Source organism: Lipophrys pholis (assembly GCF_963383615.2).
Source record: "Lipophrys pholis genome assembly, chromosome: 21".
Classification (NCBI taxonomy): Eukaryota; Metazoa; Chordata; class Actinopteri; order Blenniiformes; family Blenniidae; genus Lipophrys; species Lipophrys pholis.
This window is the reverse complement of record NC_137649.1, coordinates 3,782,866-3,802,788: the sequence shown is the minus strand read 5'-3', so window position 1 is coordinate 3,802,788 and position 19,923 is coordinate 3,782,866. Positions and strand designations below refer to the sequence as shown.

General features: G+C 44.2%; 1 protein-coding gene across 5 annotated transcripts; it reads left to right on the top strand.

The window, feature by feature from the left end:
- The first annotated feature begins 1,381 nt into the window (after positions 1 to 1,381).
- Positions 1,382 to 18,680, top strand: rmdn3 (regulator of microtubule dynamics 3). 5 transcript variants are annotated; one of them, XM_080491514.1, is made up of 7 exons: positions 1,382 to 1,940; positions 5,991 to 6,180; positions 9,555 to 9,698; positions 12,860 to 13,205; positions 14,035 to 14,137; positions 14,937 to 15,048; positions 17,040 to 17,516. In XM_080491514.1, exons 1-6 carry the CDS (start codon positions 1,706 to 1,708, stop codon positions 14,999 to 15,001), a joined length of 1,083 nt encoding a protein of 360 aa, XP_080347640.1. In that variant the 5' UTR covers positions 1,382 to 1,705; the 3' UTR covers positions 15,002 to 15,048; positions 17,040 to 17,516. The 5 variants fall into 5 exon arrangements, with proteins under 5 accessions (XP_080347640.1, XP_080347639.1, XP_080347642.1 ...); XM_080491513.1 differs by having other exon boundaries at positions 1,395 to 1,940; positions 16,919 to 17,516; XM_080491516.1 differs by lacking the exon at positions 17,040 to 17,516 and adding an exon at positions 18,612 to 18,680 and having other exon boundaries at positions 1,405 to 1,940.
- Positions 18,681 to 19,923: the final 1,243 nt, after the last annotated feature.

Sequence of the window (19,923 nt, the reverse complement as noted above, 5' to 3'; positions counted from 1 at the left end):
CCCACAGTAAGTTTTATTTACAGGTGGAATTGTACAGTTTTAATGGTCAGTTGTCATGGTCTGTGATAATTTATTCTTTAAAATAAGAAAACAGAAACAACAACAAACTAATAAAAGGAAAACAGGCATAAACAGACAAGATTAGTGAAAAGTCTGAAGAGTAAATAAGTACGTAAAAGAATAAACAAGCAAACAAAAAACATCCAAATCCATCCCTATCTCTAAGACAAACATCACACATACACTCATTCATACGGGGTAGAGGGTTGGGGGGGTCTGCTCATGGGGTCTGTTGCTCATTCACAGACATCGTAACTAAATTAAATCCCCCACCCCGACATCCCTTCAGATATTTCCAGGCAAGGATCTGTGCAAAATCTGTGTTCTCCAACTTCCCTCACCTTCCACCTGAGCAGCCATGGGGTGAGTTTTTGCCTCAAAAGTCTAATAGTTCCATTCAGTCATATGATGGTTGTTTCTTTGTTCAGCATTGGTGGGAATCCACACTGAAGGTAGAGGCAGAGAGCTGATTAAGCCCTGATAGGAACCAGGTGTGCTGCCTCACCTCTCCTCTCTAAAGGAGGAGCTGCCCAGAGACACTGTGTGACGGATGGGAGTTTTGTGGTTTTTCATTTAAAGTGGTATTTAGATGTCATCGTTCAACGACAAGGCTGGCACAGATTTTCCCAAATATAATAGATGCTTGTGACAGATGTGGAGGCTCACCCTGCAACCTCACTCAACCTCATGTCCAGCCCTGACAAACTTCTGGCAAATTTCGTTTAACACCATATCAAAAATAATCTCAGGAAATATCGAAAATTCACATCATACTGTTATTTTTGGCTTTGCAGAAGAATATAGCCATTACTCCACCACTTCCTTCATAACCGGAAGTCAACAGCAGCTGATTGGAGCACACGGTGGGGATGGGTGGGGGACAACAGACAATACCTTTGTTAGTGCTGCATATATTATTTACACTTATCACACTGATCCAAATACTAACCAACTGTTATTAGATTACACCAGCCTGAGCAGCTCTATCAGCTCTATATAGACAGTAACATGAAGCAGGAACATGAATTAACAAAGAAGCAACAACGACAGAAAAACATGATTTTCATAGTTGAACGAATGATGGCAGAAAACAAGTGTGTGTGTGTGTGTGTGTGTGTGTGTGTGTGTGTGTGTGTGTGTGTGTGTGTGTGTGTGTGTGTGTGTGTGTGTGTGTGTGTGTGTGTGTGTGTGTGTGTGTGTGTGAGAGAGAGAGAGAGAGAGAGAGAAAACTGCTTTATAATGATTAAGTCAGCATTCTAACGGATTTCCGGTTGGAAGCAATTTGTGGTAATTTATTTTGTAGTTTCCAACCGGAAGAGTTGTCTTCTCGCGCCGACTTGACACGTGGTGCTGATGCGGTGACGTCGTGCGGTTGCGTCGCATCCCAGCTGTCAGCGGCTCCGACAGATGGGGGAGGGTTAGTTGTTTTTAACGTCTCATTTTAACGTTTTATCTGCAAACACTCTTATTTTTTATATAAAAACCGAGGGAACCTTCTGGAGCTGATCCCGCAGCGGAAGGACAGCTGAACGCGGACCAGCGGAGACAGCAGATAACCGCACCAGCAGCGGCGGGTCGGGGACATGTGAAGCCGGGCTGGTCCTCGGACTGACGCCGCTCCTGGAGCCTCCCGTCTGGGGGAGACATGAACCTGCCGCTCGGGAGGCGGGGCCTCATCGGGATAGCGGTCGGTGCCGCGGCCGGGTTGAGCCTGATAACGTTAATCATCTACCGAGCGGTCAGCCGGAGAAGACGCCAGCAGCCGGTGGAGGGTGATTCCGGGAGGCCGGCCGCGGAGGAGGCCGGGCGGCCCGCTGCGCTCCGGCGGCTGGAGGCGGCGGGCGGACCGGCGCTGCTCCTGGACGTCCTGGACGCTCAGGGTGAGTCTGCTCCGCCTGGTCGCCCCTGGTTTGGGGTGTTAGTGACGGGTCCTCCAGGTGTCCTCCAGGTTCAAGGGGCTCCAGGTGAACGTGATGGGAATGAAAGCTGCCACTGATATCACATTTAGCAGGACTGAACCACGTATCGAGCTCAGTGGAAAACAAGTGCTGGTCCTCCCCTTAGTGACCTGCTGTCAGTCAGGGGAGGAACATGATATTCATGATAAAAACATGATATTCATGATAAAAACATGATATTCATGATAAAAACATGATATTCATGATAAAAACATGATATTCATGATAAAAACATGATATTCAGCGGCACCACGGACATTTCAGTGTAAAATAAAGGCACCTTGTGCAGCGTGTGGAACCACCGAATAATAAATATATATATGTATATATATATATATATATATATATATATGTAAGTAATTGCATACTTATTTAGATATTGGCTGATTTTTTAAAATACCCTAAACAAATCAAAAGAAAGAATGAAAGAGAGAGATCAGTGGATGTCACCACACACCATCCTGACTAAGTTAAGATATACTTTTATTGACCCTGTGGGGATTTTTATTTTTTTATTTTTAACAGCCTGTACATTACATGTATTGGGTGTAATTTAAGCGTATAATTGTGGAAAAAAACCAACAAACTGCCATGAGTCCATTTGAAAATTGACCCAGAGGAACCTGGGGACGTGTAGAACAAGAACGTGGTGCAGTTTACTGAAAGCAATTAGATTTTTTTAGGGAATTTAAAAAAATCTGCTTTGACAGCAATATTTCATTTAGGTGGGATCTTAGTGTGTGATTGAGAATAAAAATGCTGCAGTGAACTTAAAAATTCACACAGTGGTACCTGTCCATTCGGACAGGACAAGAACGTGGTGCAGTTTGCTGAAAACAACTTGATTAGAATTTTTAGGAAATGTTCTGTCTGTTTAGTTAAATAATGTATGGGTGGGATTTAAGTGTATAATGTAGTACTGATGTTGTCAATGATCACGTCAATATGGGCCACAGACTATGTTTAAAAAATGAACATAAGCTGCACCCAACAAGTTTAAAAATAAAAAATAGATTTGTACATAGAAAGTATAAGCCACATTTGTCTATAGGCACAGTTGTCCACATTGTAACAGGGCATGAATTTCACTGTGGGATTACCCTTTAAAAAAAACAAACAAACAAAACAACTATTTTAAACTTGCTTCCATGGTGGGGCGATGGATGGGAAGGAAAGAGAGAGGGGGAGGGAATTACTGCAAAAATACACAAACACTGAGGGTTTTATCTCTGTTCATAAAGTATTTGCTGATTGTGAGGAGAGGAGTTTTTCCTCTGAGGACGATTGGTGAGTGGAGCGTAGCAGGGCAGAGTTACGTGATGCACATGAACGCATCATCCATGTATTATAGGCATGAGGCTTGTTTACCCGTAAAAATCCACAAGCTAGCGTCATTTTTTAAGCCGTCGGGTTTGAAGCATGTGGAAAAAAGTAGTGCCTTGTTGTACAGAAATTACGGAAAGTTCACTAGAAAAAAGTCCAGGTACGCTGAGGGGTAAAATTTAAAAGGTGCTGCGACTGTGCACGGGTGCATACCGGCCCACTTAAAGCACTGATCACCCTGATGCTCTCATCATCAGGATATCAACCATGAAATGACTGGAGGAACACTGTCCATGCTCATCAGGCTCTGCAAAATCAAAATGATAGAAAAGTCTGATTAATCTCAATTACTTCACTAAAACTGTTTTGGGTTTTTTGAGAAGTAAAATCAGTAAACTGCTCTCTTTTTATAACTTCCTTTCAGCTTTGGGTGAACACTGATTCTCTCCATGTTTAGCAAAAACAAAAAATAAACTTCACTTATTTCCACTAACAGAGATAATATAACTATTATATGTTAAAGTGCCGGTCAGCCACTTTGAGAAATTACACATTTCTAGAAGCAAAGTTGTAAACTAGTTAGAAACTAGTTGTAAACAAACTTTATAATAACAAAGTTGCAATGATATACTGTGTCCAATAACACAAAAAGAAACGACACAGCCAGCTGTTCCGGAATCCCGCTGTCACCCCCTGGCTCTACTGATTGTCCTCACATCTAGAGTATTAACCACTCTGACACACACACACACATCGCAGGTTTACTCAGGCCCAGGTAAGTATTTAGCGACAACATTAGTAAACATCATGAATAACGTATAACAAGGCGAAAGCTAATTAATATTATATTGTGGCGTGCACCTGGAGGAAGGTTCTCTCAAGCAGAATGGAGTGGGTGTGTGAGGGTGTGTCGGTAGCGCGTGGTGGGGTGTCGGTGACATGGGGGGGCGTGTCGGTGACGTGGGGGTGTGTCGGTGATGTGTGAGGGTGTGTCGGTGACATGTGGGGGTGTGTCGGTGACGTGTGGGGGCGTGCCGGTGACATGTGGGGGTGTGTCGGTGACGTGTGGGGGTGTGTCGGTGACATGTGGGGGTGTGTCGGTGACATGTGGGGGTGTGTCGGTGACGTGTGGGGGTGTGTCGGTGACATGTGGGGGTGTGTCGGTGACATGTGGGGGTGTGTCGGTGACGTGTGGGGGCGTGCCGGTGACATGTGGGGGTGTGTCGGTGACGTGTGGGGGCGTGCCGGTGACATGTGGGGGTGTGTCGGTGACGTGTGGGGGTGTGTCGGTGACGTGTGGGGGTGTGTCGGTGACGTGTGGGGGCGTGCCGGTGACATGTGGGGGTGTGTCGGTGACGTGTGAGGGTGTGTCGGTGACGTGTGGGGGCGTGTCGGTGACGTGTGGGGGCGTGTCGGTGACGTGTGGGGGCGTGCCGGTGACGTGTGAGGGTGTGTCGGTGACGTGTGGGGGCGTGTCGGTGACGTGTGGGGGCGTGTCGGTGACGTGTAGGGGCGTGTCGGTGACGTGTGGGGGGGTGTCGGTGACGTGTGAGGGTGTGTCGGTGACGTGTAGGGGCGTGTCGGTGACATGTGGGGGTGTGTCGGTGACGTGTGAGGGTGTGTCGGTGACGTGTGAGGGTGTGTCGGTGACGTGTAGGGGTGTGTCGGTGACGTGTGGGGGTGTGTCGGTGACGTGTAGGGGTGTGTCGGTGACGTGTGGGGGTGTGTCGGTGACGTGTAGGGGTGTGTTGGTGACGTGTGGGGGTGTGTTGGTGACGTGTGAGGGTGTGTCGGTGACGTGTGGGGGTGTGTTGGTGACGTGTAGGGGTGTGTCGGTGATGGGGAGGTGTGTTGGTGACGTGTGGGGGTGTGTTGGTGACGTGTGGGGGTGTGTTGGTGACATGTAGGGGTGTGTCGGTGATGGGTAGGTGTGTCGGTGACGTGTGGGGGTGTGTTGGTGATGCGTGGGGGTGTGTCGGTGATGGGGAGGCGTGTCGGTGACGTGTGGGGGTGTGTCGGTGACGTGTAGGGGTGTGTCGGTGATGGGGAGGTGTGTTGGTGGCGTGTAGGGGTGGGTTGGTGATGGGGAGGTGTGTCGGTGACGTGTGGGGATGTGTCGGTGACGTGTAGGGGTGTGTCGGTGATGGGGAGGTGTGTCGGTGACGTGTGGGGTGTGTCGGTGATGGGGAGGTGTGTCGGTGAAGTGTGCGGTGTGTCGGTGAAGTGTGGGGGTGTGTCGGTGAAGTGTGGGGGTGTGTCGGTGACGTGTGGGGGTGTGTCGGTGATGGGGAGGGGTGGGTTGGTGACACAGGAGGAGTGGCGGCAAGGATTTAGGAATGGCGGCCTGCCACTCCTAAATGAATGTAGAGGAAACACTCAGGGCCCCCATGAAACTGCTTATGTAACCACTGTTATGCAAAGTGAATGAGCGTAATGGCCCGAATTACAGTGTCAACTTAGGCTGAACAGCGCTGGCGAGTGGATTGAGTGGATATGGGTGTGTTATCTGAAAAAATAGATCTAAAAGCACTCAGATATTAACATCATGTGCAGATAGATCTTATTGATCACAATTCAGCATGATCACATTTCAAGGATATGATCAAAACGATGAAGGTTGGTGCCTTGTTCATCTGTGACCTCCTGCAGAGGGCGAGGCTCAGGCCCAGGCTCTGGCCGCGGTGGAGGCCGTGGTGCAGGGTCTGTCCCCGGAGCATCAGCTGGAGCTCAGGAACCAACTGGACCAAGTCCTGAGCTGCGTCTCCTCCCTGCGCTCCGAGGTGGCCGAGCTGAGAGGAGGCCTACAGGACATCGCCCTGCAAATCATCCAGGACGTCAAGTGAGTGAGGCTCCACGGGCCGTAATCCCCGTCCAGTAACACTTCTCACTCCTGTAGGAGACCTGGGCGGGGGTGGAGGTGGTGGGTAACGGAAAAAAATAATGACACTTCAATTAATAATTCCAAGTAGTTTCCTTTTAATTGAAAAAGAGCAAAAAATGTCCCCATTGGGAATAAAGTGCAACTGCAAATCTGGAACACAGAAAGATAAATCCCCTATCGGATTTACAAAGTGAGAACCATTACACCTGCTCAACTAAGGTGAATTCCTTGGGATTAAATAAAGTGAGAACCTCACTTTCATCACACTTCACTCAAAAACAAAAGGGTTCTTTTTAAAAGAGATAATTTCCTTTTGTGAGGAATTTCCTCATCCCATCGCATTTCTCACTGGTTGCTGAGTGAATTCATTTGTTTTTGTTTATTTGGCATCTAACTGAGGTATTATAACAAAAATTACAACAATAGTACCAATAAGCTCATTTATATTGCAGTTTTTATACTTCAAATATAACAGAGCACAATTAAAAACAATAAATGGATGAAAATGAGAACAGAAACAAAAGCAGCACCGAAACAACAATTATGGAATTTATAAAGTAACAAACTGTAAATCGAGTCCTTTTCTGGTTTTCGGAGTACTTTTTTATGTGACCCTCAACACAAGTTTTTAAAATCCCAGGCTTGAATAATTACTACAACCACCTTGACTACTACTACTATAATAATAATGATAATATCAACAATAATAATAGTAATAATGGTAACAGTAGCTAACATTTGCAATTCAAACAACTTTTACTGACATCGTGCAAAAAACCCGTGACGGTTCCGGCCCCTGGTTTATCACACTGGTCTGATTTTGGCCCTCGGGGGGGAAATAATTTAGGACCCCTGATATAAAACAATGTTTTAAAATCTGCCGGCTGCTTCACGCTGAATAACTATAAAAAGCAAAGCAGATTACGTGACTCTAGAGATGCGGCACACAAAAAAGACTTACTTTGTGTATTAATGACCGTGTGATTGGGCTTTTCCTTTGTTTGTAATGTTTCATATGAATCAATAAAAAAATAAGAATAAAAAACTAAGACTTACTTCCTGTGTTGAAGTAGAAATGGCGGCGCTTTCCTCTTGTAAGTAAGGTGCTCCTCCCAATTTTTGGTTCTGTGTGTTTATGTGGTAATAAATGTTAATTTCGTTAATAAAATCTCAAGACTTTTCATGTTTATTTCCTCTAGAAACCTCAGCAATTATATCAAAACAACATCCAACTGTTTGTATTGTAATATCGCAGTTGTTTCACAAATTTCAAACTCATGTAGACCCTTAAGTACAACCATGCAGTATTTTTTCTTAATAATGCACAAATGAAAGCCTAACACCACGTACCACTTCCCTTTACCCTCTGGAAACATTGTGATGGATCTGGTTCCCATCCCTGTGTTTTATTCAGCTCTCTGGTTTGCCTTGTTGAGTTTGTCTTCAGTATCATCCAGCAGGCGGTTGTTTTCTTGCCGTCTCCTCTCCAGGGTTACTTTAGCCTTCTCGTTAGCTTTTTGCTTGATACCGTCTTCTCCGCTAGCGTAGCATTCCGTACCCTGTCAGTCTTTGTTTCGTTTGACTCAGCAGTACTTTTCCTGCTTTTTTTCTCTTGTTTCCATTGTTGTCCTGCTATTCGAAGGATCTTTTGTACTTGTTGGGTTTAAGTCACAAGTGTAACAAGAGACCGGTTCCCGGGGTTCTTTGGACCCAGATGCGGCGCTAGCTCGGGTCTTAACGCTTTTTATGAGCCACGCACACAAATGTTCACCTTTCCAGGCTCCGGCCTCCCTCCTCCTGGAGCTTCCCCCTCTTAAAGCCTTCCCAGCCGCTACTGTCAAGGAGGAGAGACACAGTCAGACAGTGATGGACCTCAGGCCTGTCAGGTCCCCGCTCAGCACCTCCCTCAAGCCGCCTCCGTCACTCCGCTACGTCACCCCTCGGCCACACACTCACAAATTACCACAACAAGTTTACGGGATATTTTAAAGTTATGTCGGGAGGGATCTCTCTCTATGCTGCCATCACTGAATGAGGCAGAACCGGAACCCGACTCCACCTTTCTCAAGGCCAAGTCATACTTTTTCTTCATACTCAAACTTTCCTCATGAGAGCAAGAAGAAAGTTCGGCCCTCCGGGGTCTTACTGAACAAAGATTTTGGTCCCTCACCCATGTTCCAGCTCGCTGTTGACTGTATCAGTCACATTTTCATCATGTTTAGCATGTAGCCTCGCGACTGTGTGAGCCCCAAAGACTGTTAGCATGTAGCACGCACCACAGTAGGGGTTACGTGATGCACCTGAATGCATCACTCAGGGCTGTCAGCTCCCGCAGTGAAAACCCGTGGTTAGACCGGACCAACATCGCAGCCTAGACACAAACTTTCTCTTTTATTACTGAAACGGTTCAGCAAAAATGTATTTCTGAAAACAAGCGAGAAAGAAAGTTAAAACGCTGCTTTACAGACGTGTGTCTGCTGTGAGGGGGCGTGGCCAACGAGTCTGGCAGCTTCTTCTTGGGCTATGGAAAAATTAAAATATTTAGGACCCAGTTTTAGTTGTTGATGTACATTTCTAATACATTGTCAATGCCTTTCTGAAGGACATTTGTCACGTCAGTTGTACGAACCCGTATTTCCAGCATTTAAATTTTGTGGCACATCCTCGGTTTGCTGGCATCTTTTTTTCACGGAAACTCCTGAAGATTCCTGAGGCCTCGTGTCACAGGATCCTATTCGTACACTCGATCTCTCAAGAACTTGATATGCAACTGGAAATATGATCAACCAGTTTCACAACTCCCTGTCTCTCCCTGTCTCCTGCCTGTCTCTCCCTGTCTCCCTCCTGTCTCTCCCTGTCTCCTGCCTGTCTCTCCCTGTCTCCCTCCCGACTCCCTGTCTCCCTCCTGACTCCCTGTCTCCCTCCTGTCTCTCCGTGTCTCCCTCCTGACTCCATGTCTCCCTCCTGTCTCTCCTTGTCTCCCTCCTGACTCCATGTCTCCTCCTGTCTCTCCATGTCTCCCTCCTGTCTCTCCATGTCTCCCTCCTGTCTCTCCCTGTCTCCCTCCTGACTCCATGTCTCCCTCCTGTCTCTCCTTGTCTCCTCCTGACTCCCTGTCTCCCTCCTGACTCCCGCCTGTCTCTCCCTGTCTCTCCTTGTCTCTTCCTGACTCTCTCCTGACGTACCCTGTCCTCATTGTCTCGTCCTGACTCCCTGTCTCCCTCCTGACTCCCTGTCTTCCTCCTGACGTACCTTGTCTCCTTTCTGACTCCCCGTCTCCCCCAGACACTTTCTGGATCTTTCTCTCCTGACTTTCCGTCTCCTTCCTACAGGAAGGGGGTGGAGGACAGCCAGCGGCTGCGTCGGCGCCGTCACGTCCTGCAGAGAGAGCGCACGGACTCCACCAGCTCCAGCTCCATCTACTTCACCGCCAGCCAGGGAGCGGTCAGCCCCTATGAAGAGATCAGTGAAGGAGGGTGTGTCCAGTCCTCCATACTCTCCATCTTTTCAGTGCACCTCATCTGACTGTACTCATAAAACAAAATAAACTTTCATTAACCCCACAAGTGAGAAATTTCAGACTGTACTCTGACTGTACTCTGACTGTACTTTGACTGTACTCAGACAGTACTCACCGGACTTTGCCAAATCTGACTGAACTCGTCTGAAGGTACCCGCAGTCACTTTTCTATGTGGGCTGTTTGCATGCTGTAAGTCAGTAAATGTATAGATTTCTTACCTCGTAATGATCACATGGTACCATTTATGTAGTCCAGTCTGCACATGGGGTACAAATTATGGGTTTGGCTATCGATAATGATTGATACTTATCAAACATAGTAGTTATTCAATAGTTTGTTGAAAACTTAATCTGACCTGTATCAGATACCTCGGGAGCGCCACCTGTTTACCAGGAACAGTTATATCAGTCTCATAAGATATACTAAACAATTAATTTAGAATTTGTATTAATAGTTACATTTAGGGATGAACCGAGACCAGTATCGGGTATCGGTTCGATACCAGGCACAAGTACTCGTACTCATATTCATAAAACTTCCGCCGATACCACGACACCGATACCGGTTTATGGCGCTTCACTGCAAGGCGCGGGCGCGCAGTGAGGAGCACACAGCACAATTTTTTCAGCCGTCTTTTTTGAAAATTGACCGTCCAAATGACGGCTGGAGGCTCGCTGTCTAACAGGGCACTGAAATGCTGTGTTAATTTTGTCGACTAAGACTATTACGAAAAATATAAGTCAACTAACCTTTTTCACGGACGAAGACTTAATAAAAAGTAAATAAAAAGACATGAAAACGAAGACTGTGACGAAATATAACTGACACTTCAGTCAACAAATCAAAACGAGACGAACATGTTAGGGCGGGACGAACGGACAAGAGATCCAATCAGAGCTGCTCTCATTGCGGGACAAGCGGTGAAGGCAGCCAATCAGAGCGAATCTTAGAGGGTAGCTTGATCTACACTGAACAAAAATATAAACAACACTTTTGTTTTTGCTCCCATTTTTCATGAGCTGAACTCAAAGGTCTAAAAAATTTTCTACATACACAGAAGACCTATTTCTCTCAAATATTGTTCACAAATCTGTCTAAATCTGTGTCAGTGAGCACTTCTCCTTTGGCGAGATAATCCATCCCACCTCTCAGGTGAGGCATATCAAGAGGCTGATTAGACTGCATGAATATTGCACAGGTGTGTCTTAGGGTGGCCACATTAAAGGTCACTCTGAAGTGTGTGTGTGTGTGTGTGTGTGTGTGTGTGTGTGTGTGTGTGTGTGTGTGTGTGTGTGTGTGTGTGTGTGTGTGTGTGTGTGTGTGTGTGTGTGTGTGTGTGTGTGTGTGTGTGTGTGTGTGTGTGTGACTACAAAAAAAAGGCGGCTCACAAGAAACTACATTCCAAATGGAGGTTACCAGCAAGCAGGAAGTCTGTCCTCAGTCTCCACCAGGTGCTGGAGAACAATAGAACATAGAAGCTCGTCTTTAGCGTCTGCTTCCCGTGTGTCTCTGTCGGCCCATTTTTAAAATGAGTTGATCTGAATGTGATTTGCTTTGTAACGTCAGGAGTCGTCAGATGGTGTTTAGTTACGTGTGTGATGTTGTCTTTGATGTGACGTGTAGGATTGTGAGTTAACAAGTTAGTAAAGCAAAGATTCGCATGCAAGACCCTGTGTCTTTGTGCAGCAGAGCTAACATTGGTTCACCGGTTGCTAACTACTCCTAATGTCTTTACCAATAGAACTCAATCACTGTAAAATAATTAAACCATCTTCATAAAACTTAAACCGTCAGGTTTAACTAATCATTTCATGTAAATGCCCAGAAGTTGGTTATCACTTCCTTGATGTCTTTGAAGGAGGTTGGTTGTTGTCCAGGCCTGGGAAGCTGGTGGTGGCTTCATCCCAGATAGACGATTCCCAGATAGACGATTCCAATTTAGACAACTTATTATAATAAGTGAATTATTTGTGATATTTCAGTGACCTAGGATGAATATTAATGTATTTTTACACATAAAGACACATAGTTCCTTTGAAAAAGTTGCTAAACATTAGTTTAAAATTGCGGCGGATAAGAAAAAAAAAAGCATTTCGGACTAAAAACACAGGTTTTATAAAGCATAAAGTAGGTCAACAATGGCCACCTCCCCGCCCGCAGCGGTGAACGGACAACTCGTCCACGGACAGCTGTCGTCAGCTGCACTGTGAAGTTCCTCTCCATTAGTTCACTTTTTTAATTATTAGCAACATATTATTTCCCCATATTTCCACACCATAACTCAGATATGGAAGATGCATCTCCAGAGCCACGGCTCCGCGATCGTGGATTAAATTATCTTGTTCCATCGCATTAATAACTGTGTCAGAGCCCGCTCTGGCCCAGTAACGATGTGAGGCCAGCTTAACACCCGTTAGTGGGGGCTTTTCCACCAGAAAGAACCAGGTGCTTGTTCTGAGCCAGAGCCAGACTCAGCACCAGTTCTTTCACTTTCCACTGCCAAAGCCCCGGCCGGAGACCTGAGTGGATGAACAGGAAGTCTTTTATTTGAAGGACTAAGCGCACTGAAGTGGTTCTCTGAACTGAAGAGCTGCAGCATGCACAGGATCTGCGCCTGGAAAAGAAGAGGTGTCAGCCGAGATCACAAATGTGTTGGTTTGTTCTGTCACGTGGGGGTTGAGAGAGGTGGAGTCCTGATACTGTCATTTCAGGAACTAAACTCATTTATTTCTACAAAAACAAAGCAAAAGTCCCAAAACCAAAACTCTTCCCGTCAGGTGAGCAAAGTCTGCAAAGGTCCACTCTATACTCAAGGCACCAGGTGCAGACCATTACACACTGAGGCACAGGTGAAAGACATCAGGGTGGACAACAACAATCAGACACAAGGAGGGGAAACCAAGGACCCTGAAACCAGAGACAGAGTTAGACTCCCAAAAACAAGACCAGACCAGAACACTGGAAAATCAGTCTGGAATCTTTTAAAGATCAGACAAAATATTGCCTTAGTAGTGTTAGTATGTGGGCAGCATCACAATTAATAGCTCTGGACTGAAGGGTCCTGGATCTGTAGACCAGCAGCTCTGGACTGAAGGGTTCTGGATCTGTGTCCACAGGTACTCCACGGCCTGCACAGAGTCCGACTACACAGATCGAGAGACGGACAGAGAGGAAGGAGAGCAGGAGAATGAGCAGGGGTCGGATGAGGAGGACGATAAGAGTTGTGCGACCGTCATCACACTCCGTCCGGGAGAGGAGGAGGAGGAGGAGGAGAGGGGCCTGGAGCAGGAGGAGCAGGAGGAGCAGGAGGAGCAGGAAGATGAAGAAGCCAGGCAGCAGCTGTTGACCCCGGGTCCCAGCGTGGAGCTGGCTCTGCTGCTGGCTCAGAGTGACGTTCTCCACACCGGAGACGCCAGCTTAAAAGCCGAAGGTTACCAACTGCTGCTTGACAACAAAGAGGAGGTCAGTCCACAACACTCACACAAACCTTTACTGATAACAACCACAGACAGGAACACAACAGTGTGTTGATCTTATCATGGAAATTCTACATTCAGAATCTACTTCCTGTTAGTTTTTGTGACTGTTCATATTTTAAAATCCGCAGTGGACGTGAAGTAAATAATGTCATCGTTGAGTGCAGAACTCAATTCTGTCACAGACTGTTCAAAATACAAGGTCCCAAGGTCCAATCCCAGATGTTGAACCATGATCTACTGAAGTGTCTGTATTGATCATAAATGCAGTCCTCGCTACACGTTCTCCTTTCAGAGAAGTCGTATTGTTCCCTCTTTATAGGTAGAGAATAATTTTCAGAGATTAACAAACATTTTGATCAGTAAATACACCAAACAAAAAGCGAGTCTCTTGCTTCACACAACCTGCAGTCAGCCTGATTCCACCTGAATTCTGATGTGTTTGGAGACTGAACTCTGTTCTCCTTTGGCCTCACGCGTTGGTGACGCCTGGTTTCACATGTTTCAGTAACTCTGCAGCGCCGCAGATCACACACACACGCAAGATGAAAAAGGATTTTCACAATCGAATAGAAATTTTACTACTGATTTTATTTCCTTTGAAGTTCAATTTTTAATATTTTGATTTTCTTTTTTGCCGTCTTTATCAATATTGAACCTTAAAGTCATTTTTAGACAATATGCTCACATTTGACCTTTGATTCTCCAAATTGTAACTCGGTCAGCAGGCCCAGGCTTCACTAACCTATCACTGTGATGACAAAGTAATCTGATTACAACACTGTGCTTCTCCTGCACCTGCACCTGTATTTCAGTATGGAGACAGCAAAGAGTTTCTATGGCGACTCGCTCGAGCCTACAGAGACATGTACGAGTCTGCCGAGGGAAACCAGGAGAAGGTCCTGTATGGACAACAAGGTAACACACACACACACACACACACACACACACACACACACACACACACACAAAGTGATAACAGCTTTATGAGGAAATGGAGGTCAAAAGGAACTTTCCTGTCAATGTGACTGGCTGATGTTAATGATAATCATGATATGTTAACTTTCATAAATATAATGTAAGAATGATAATAATGTTTCATGTACATTTTAATTCTTCAGTGTTTCCCTAAACAACCTAGACTGGCTATAAGTCAAAAGAAGACTCTCTAACTACAAATGTCACGAATTCATCTAATATTAACATTATTTAGAATTTTTTATTTATGATGTAGGGAAATCACTATATATACTCTTTAACCCACTGTAATAGAATAGAAATACTTTACTGACCCCAGAGAGAGATTCTTGAATCAATGGAGGCAGCTTGCCATGCAAAGTGCTCATTCCATCCAATGGGAGTAGTTTGGGTTCAGAATCTTGCTCAAGGACTCTTGGACAGATGGAGCTTGGGAATCTACCCCGCAATAGAGCCACAGCCACCCAGTAAGAGCTTGAAGACTCATGAACTTTGGAGCTGCAACGTTACCTTCATAATGCAGCGGAATCATGACATTGCTTCCTGTTTGATACGTACATCAGGAATAAAACACCTTGTTTGTATACTTTGTCTCTGTGTGTCTCATGAAGCTCCCCCCCCTGTTGTAACAGCCACCAGGGGGCGATGTAAGTGCTTCAGAGTCTCTCTGGAGGCTGTGATGCTCTCCCTCCTGAACTACACATGATGAGGCTGTACTTCTTCTGTGGTGGTGTTGCAGGCCGAGAGGAGGCAGAGAAGACCCTGAAGAAGAACGGCTTGAACGCAGAGTGTCACAAATGGTAACAAGAAGGGAACGTTACTGAAGAAGTACAGATCCTCGTAAGATAAAGGTAAAAGAAGTGATACAACTTCTTAAAGAAGGGAAGCAGGAAGCTTTGAAATTGTTTACTTTAATTTATTAGGCTCCCCATCGGTTGCAGCAGATGGTGCTGCTAATCTTTCCAGGGTCCAGTACCTGATAAAGTAACATTACAGTGTATCATTGTAAGAAAAAGAACCAAATGAAATATATTAAAATCTAAAGAATAGACGCAAATAAAACGTAGTAAAGCAAAACACACGGCACAGATAGTACAGTTATTCAATATTGTAAATGATCCCTTGGACACCATTACATTTATTGCTCACATCACATTTCCCAATATCACAATTATATAATCATACTATCATCCTACTCATGCCATGACATAATCAGACGATTCGGTGCCTTGCAAAAGTATTCAACCCCCTTTTTAATAACCTGTTTTGTTACATTAGAACCTCTAATTGAAATGTTGTTTTTTAATCAGAATTTTATTTGATGGAGCTGCACAAGTGAAATGAGAAATATACCTATAAAAAAAAGAATTTTCAAAAATAGAATCTGTTTGGCATGTGCATATGTATTCACCCCCTGAGGTATGAAGCCCCTAAAAAGCTCTGGTGCAATGAATTACCTTCTGAAGTCACATGATTAGTGAAATAAACTCCCTGTGTGGAATCTAAGTGTCACATGACCTGTCAGTATATACCAGAGGTGGAACCAGTACTAAAATATTCAACTCATAAGATTTTACTCAAGTAAAAGTGCTAGTCTAGAAATGTACTCAAATAAAAGTAAAACATAAGATATATTCCGAGTAAAAGTTACTTTTTTGACAGCGGGAGAATGGCCTCTTCTGAGGAGCGCCAGAAAGACAATAGGATATAAATCTCTCTCGTTGTTCTTAATGAATAGATGGTTGATGGTCACAAGTGCTGTGACTTCGCCTGAAAGACCCAAAGAAGACCAACCTGTAGTGTCAGGTACCATCACCGGCTTTTTAAGACTAAACTATGGCGTCCTTCGATATGAAACTGTGTCTACCTGTCAACTAATAGTGCAGCGAGCGCCAAGCCAGCTGCAAGGACTGAACTGTTGTGCTGCAATGCACCATGGGAGTACTAAATACAATTTTACTTCAGGGGCCACATACAGTCCAGTTTCATCTTGAGTAAACCAGACTGGTAAAATATTGTTAAAATAACCTTTAAATTTACACTTCAAAGTTTTTCTTTGTTGTGGTCACAGTATATGTAATGAAACTGTCTATATTTTTTTACATGATCAAACATTTAGTACTGAAAATTACTACAATGTCAATTTTAATTAAATATTCTGCTACAAAATAGAATGAAATGTGAAAAAAAAACTTCTCTGAATCCTATATAACCACATTGCTTGGTGGTTTGTCAGAATGGATTGGAGGTTTTTGCAGTTCGGTCAACCTGTCCGTTGTCCACGTTTGGCGGGTTGTCTGCTCGATAAGGTATGTTAACAGTTAAACGTGTACAGTATGCGTTCAGGCTGAGTACCGTGAGTGGAAAGTGTAGTGTGTTTAATCTGCTCCTGCCACCGTGTTCCTATTTGACGAAGGCAAAATAAAAGCCTCGGCCATTAACTGTCGGCATTAAAGGAAATGCTTATTCTCAGGTGAAGGTCTTCCGTGTTGCTTGACACATAAGTATATCACAGCGCGCTTCTCTTAATCAATGCACCCAGTAACAGATACGACTGAAATTGTAGTGCAGTACACTACTTTTATAAAAACATACTCAAGTAAAACTTCTGCGTTTCAAAACAACTTAAAAGTAGAACTACATAAAAAGAACTACTCGGTTAAAGTAAATTAAATGTAATTCATTACTTTCCACCTCTGGTACAAACACCTTTTCTGTAAGGACCCAGAGGCTGCAACAGCTAAGCAAGAGGCACCGCGAACCGGTTCCTGGTTCCTTCTGATGCAGGACAATGCCAGGCCTCATGTGGCTGAAGTGTGTCAACAGTTCTTCCACGATGTAGGTAGTGATGCTCTGGACTGGCCTGCCCGTTCCCCAGACCTGAACCCAACTGAGCTCATCTGGACATCATGTCTGGTTCCATCCACCAACCACATGTTGACCACAGACTGTCCAGGAGGTGACTGATCCAAGTCTGGGAGAACATCCCTCAGGAGAACGTCCCTCAGGAGAACGTCCCTCAGAAGAACGTCCCTCAGGAGAACATCCGCCGCCTCATCAGAAGCATGCCCAGGTGATGTAGGGAGGTCCTACAGGCACGAGGAGGCCCCACAAACTACTGAGCCTCATGTTGACGTGTCTGGAGGAATTTCCACTGACGTCGGATCAGCCTGCAATGTGATTCTCCACTTATATTTTGATAGGATTACAAATCCAGACCTCCATGGGATAATCATTTTGATTTACATTGATCATTCTTATGTTACTTTGTTCTCAACGCACTCTACTATATATTGAATAAAGACTTTCAACTGCAATATTTCATTGATTGAGATCTAGGATGTTATTTTAGTCTTCCCTTTATTTTTTGAGCAGTGTGTAAACGTATAAATATCATGGAATGGACTAGTCAAAGCCTAAACCTCAATCAAAGTCCGAATCTGTGGTCAGACATAAAGATTGCTGCTCATGAGCCCAAACCATCAAGCTTGAAGGAGCTGGAGCAGTTTTCTTTTGAGGAATGGGAAAAAACCCGAGTGCAAGATGTGGCAGCTCTTAGACACTGATCAAAACTGACTTGTAGCTGTGATTACTACAAAGGACTGATCTCAGTGGGGTGAATTGTTATGCACATTGACATTTTCTGTTATTTGGGCCTTTTTGTTGTTTGCTTCACAATAATAATAAAAAAAATCACATTTTCAAAGTTGTAGAAATGTTCTGTAAATGAAGCAAAGCAAACACCTTCAAACAATCCATTTTAATTCCAGGATGTGAGGCAACAAAACATGACAGATACTGGGGGGGGGGGGGGGGGGTTTGCAAGGCATTGTATGTTGTGTTATATGTACATCAGCTGGGTCAGGACCTGGCACTCTGGCCTCTGGCCCGGTGGGGTCGGCCCAATCATGGCATCTGGACCATTTAAATATTGATAAAATATAGAATTTTTTAAAAAGTTTTAATTTTTGAAAAGTTTGAGCAAAAAAGGACTTTTATTTTGAATAATGTTGCTGCTTTTATTTTGAAAGCCAACTAAACTCTAATCTAGATAATCCCTAAATATCCAATTTTGAGATTTTTGGTGTAATTTTTATTAACTGTAACTGTTTTAAAAAATGTAAATTTGTTTTAAAAATTGTGTGTGTGTGTGTGTGTGTGGGGGGGGGGGGGGGGTGTTGAAAGCCAGCTCACCCCGAGTCTTGCTAAACGCTTGATAACCATTTTGAAGTCAACATTGTAATTTTTGATAAACAAGGACTTTTATTTTGCTGCTGCACTCTTCACCCTTGTTTTCAATCATTTGCATGTCAGAGGATTTCTTCAGTGTCAAACTTGAACCGACACACAAAACGTTGAAACGCTCTGGCCTGAGCCAAAAGACACTAAAGGTTTTTCCTCCTGTCATTTGCAGGAATAAACTCCTCACTTATTGGCTTCTTGTCCAGTAAGGCTCCAATAAAGTTTAATAAGTTTGAACTTACTATGAGCAAGCACCTCTTTTTTTTTTTTTTTTACTTTTTACTCTTACCTGTTGCTCTGCTCCCGTGTCCCCCCACTTTGAGTCCCTGCCTCCAGCCCCTGATGTCCCTGCATGGCATTCATGTATTTACAACATGACACATATTAATGTACATTAACAGCATTTGACTCACAAAAGCTAAAAAAAAAAAAGTCCTTCTTGTGTAGTGTAACTTTACTCACACTGGCATTACTCTTAAAGGGGCCATATCATGCTCAGTTCACTTTCTAATAGTTTTCCATAGTGAATTTGTAAAAAGTGTCCCCATACCTGGGAATGACATTCCAGATGTGAAGAAAGTCTGTCTTCTCTTTCTCTGGCTTGTTTAATTTTTTCTAAAGTGTGTGCTCCAACAAGCAAATCAGAAATCAAACCCTGTGTAATTTGATCTTTAATGAGAATCTACCAACAAGACTTCCTAAAGTTTTGCATGTTGCTCTCAGTACTATAGGGAGGAGAGTTTTCATAACATCAGAACAACGTTGGATTGTCTACAAAACTTCTAATAAAACTTTGATCTGTACCAACTATCTGTGATTCTACTGCAAATGTGGGAACTGTAAGTAAAATACTCTGATTTATATGCTTTTATTTTACTTTTCGAAGCATCAGGCTGGTTAGTTTGCAACAGATGAGGCCAGTATCTTTTGTTTGTTTGTTTATTGTGAGGTTCAGTGGTGTCTGGGGATATTCTCCTGTCCACTACTAATTATGATCATTAGTAGAGGATAATTAAATCAGATCATGCACATAGTTCAGGCTGGCCTGAATAGTAATTTATTTGCTGTTAAAACATCATATGTCTTTGTAAAGTAAGTATTCAGTGCAGCTAATGACCATATTCAGACACTAGATGTTTTACTAACCTTCTGAAACGTCCTGCTGCAGCAGCAGAGTCTGAACTTCTTCAGGAGCTTCTCCTTCTGGCTCACGTTCTGCTTCATATCGGTTTGGTTGAACAACGTTTCTCCGTAACTTAGTGACAGAGTGTAAACAATAGCACGTGACATCAGGAGAGGAAGTACTTCCTCCTCCTCCCAAGATGGACATGTGGGGCGGAGCCATTCCAGCTCACACAGACACAGCAGATTCTGAATGTGGCTGGAATGATCGAATATTCAACTGGTTGAAAATCAAGGACAAGCTGGATTTTGGGGAAAAAAAACAACTTTGAATATGTTTTTGGACCAACAGGAACCTTGTG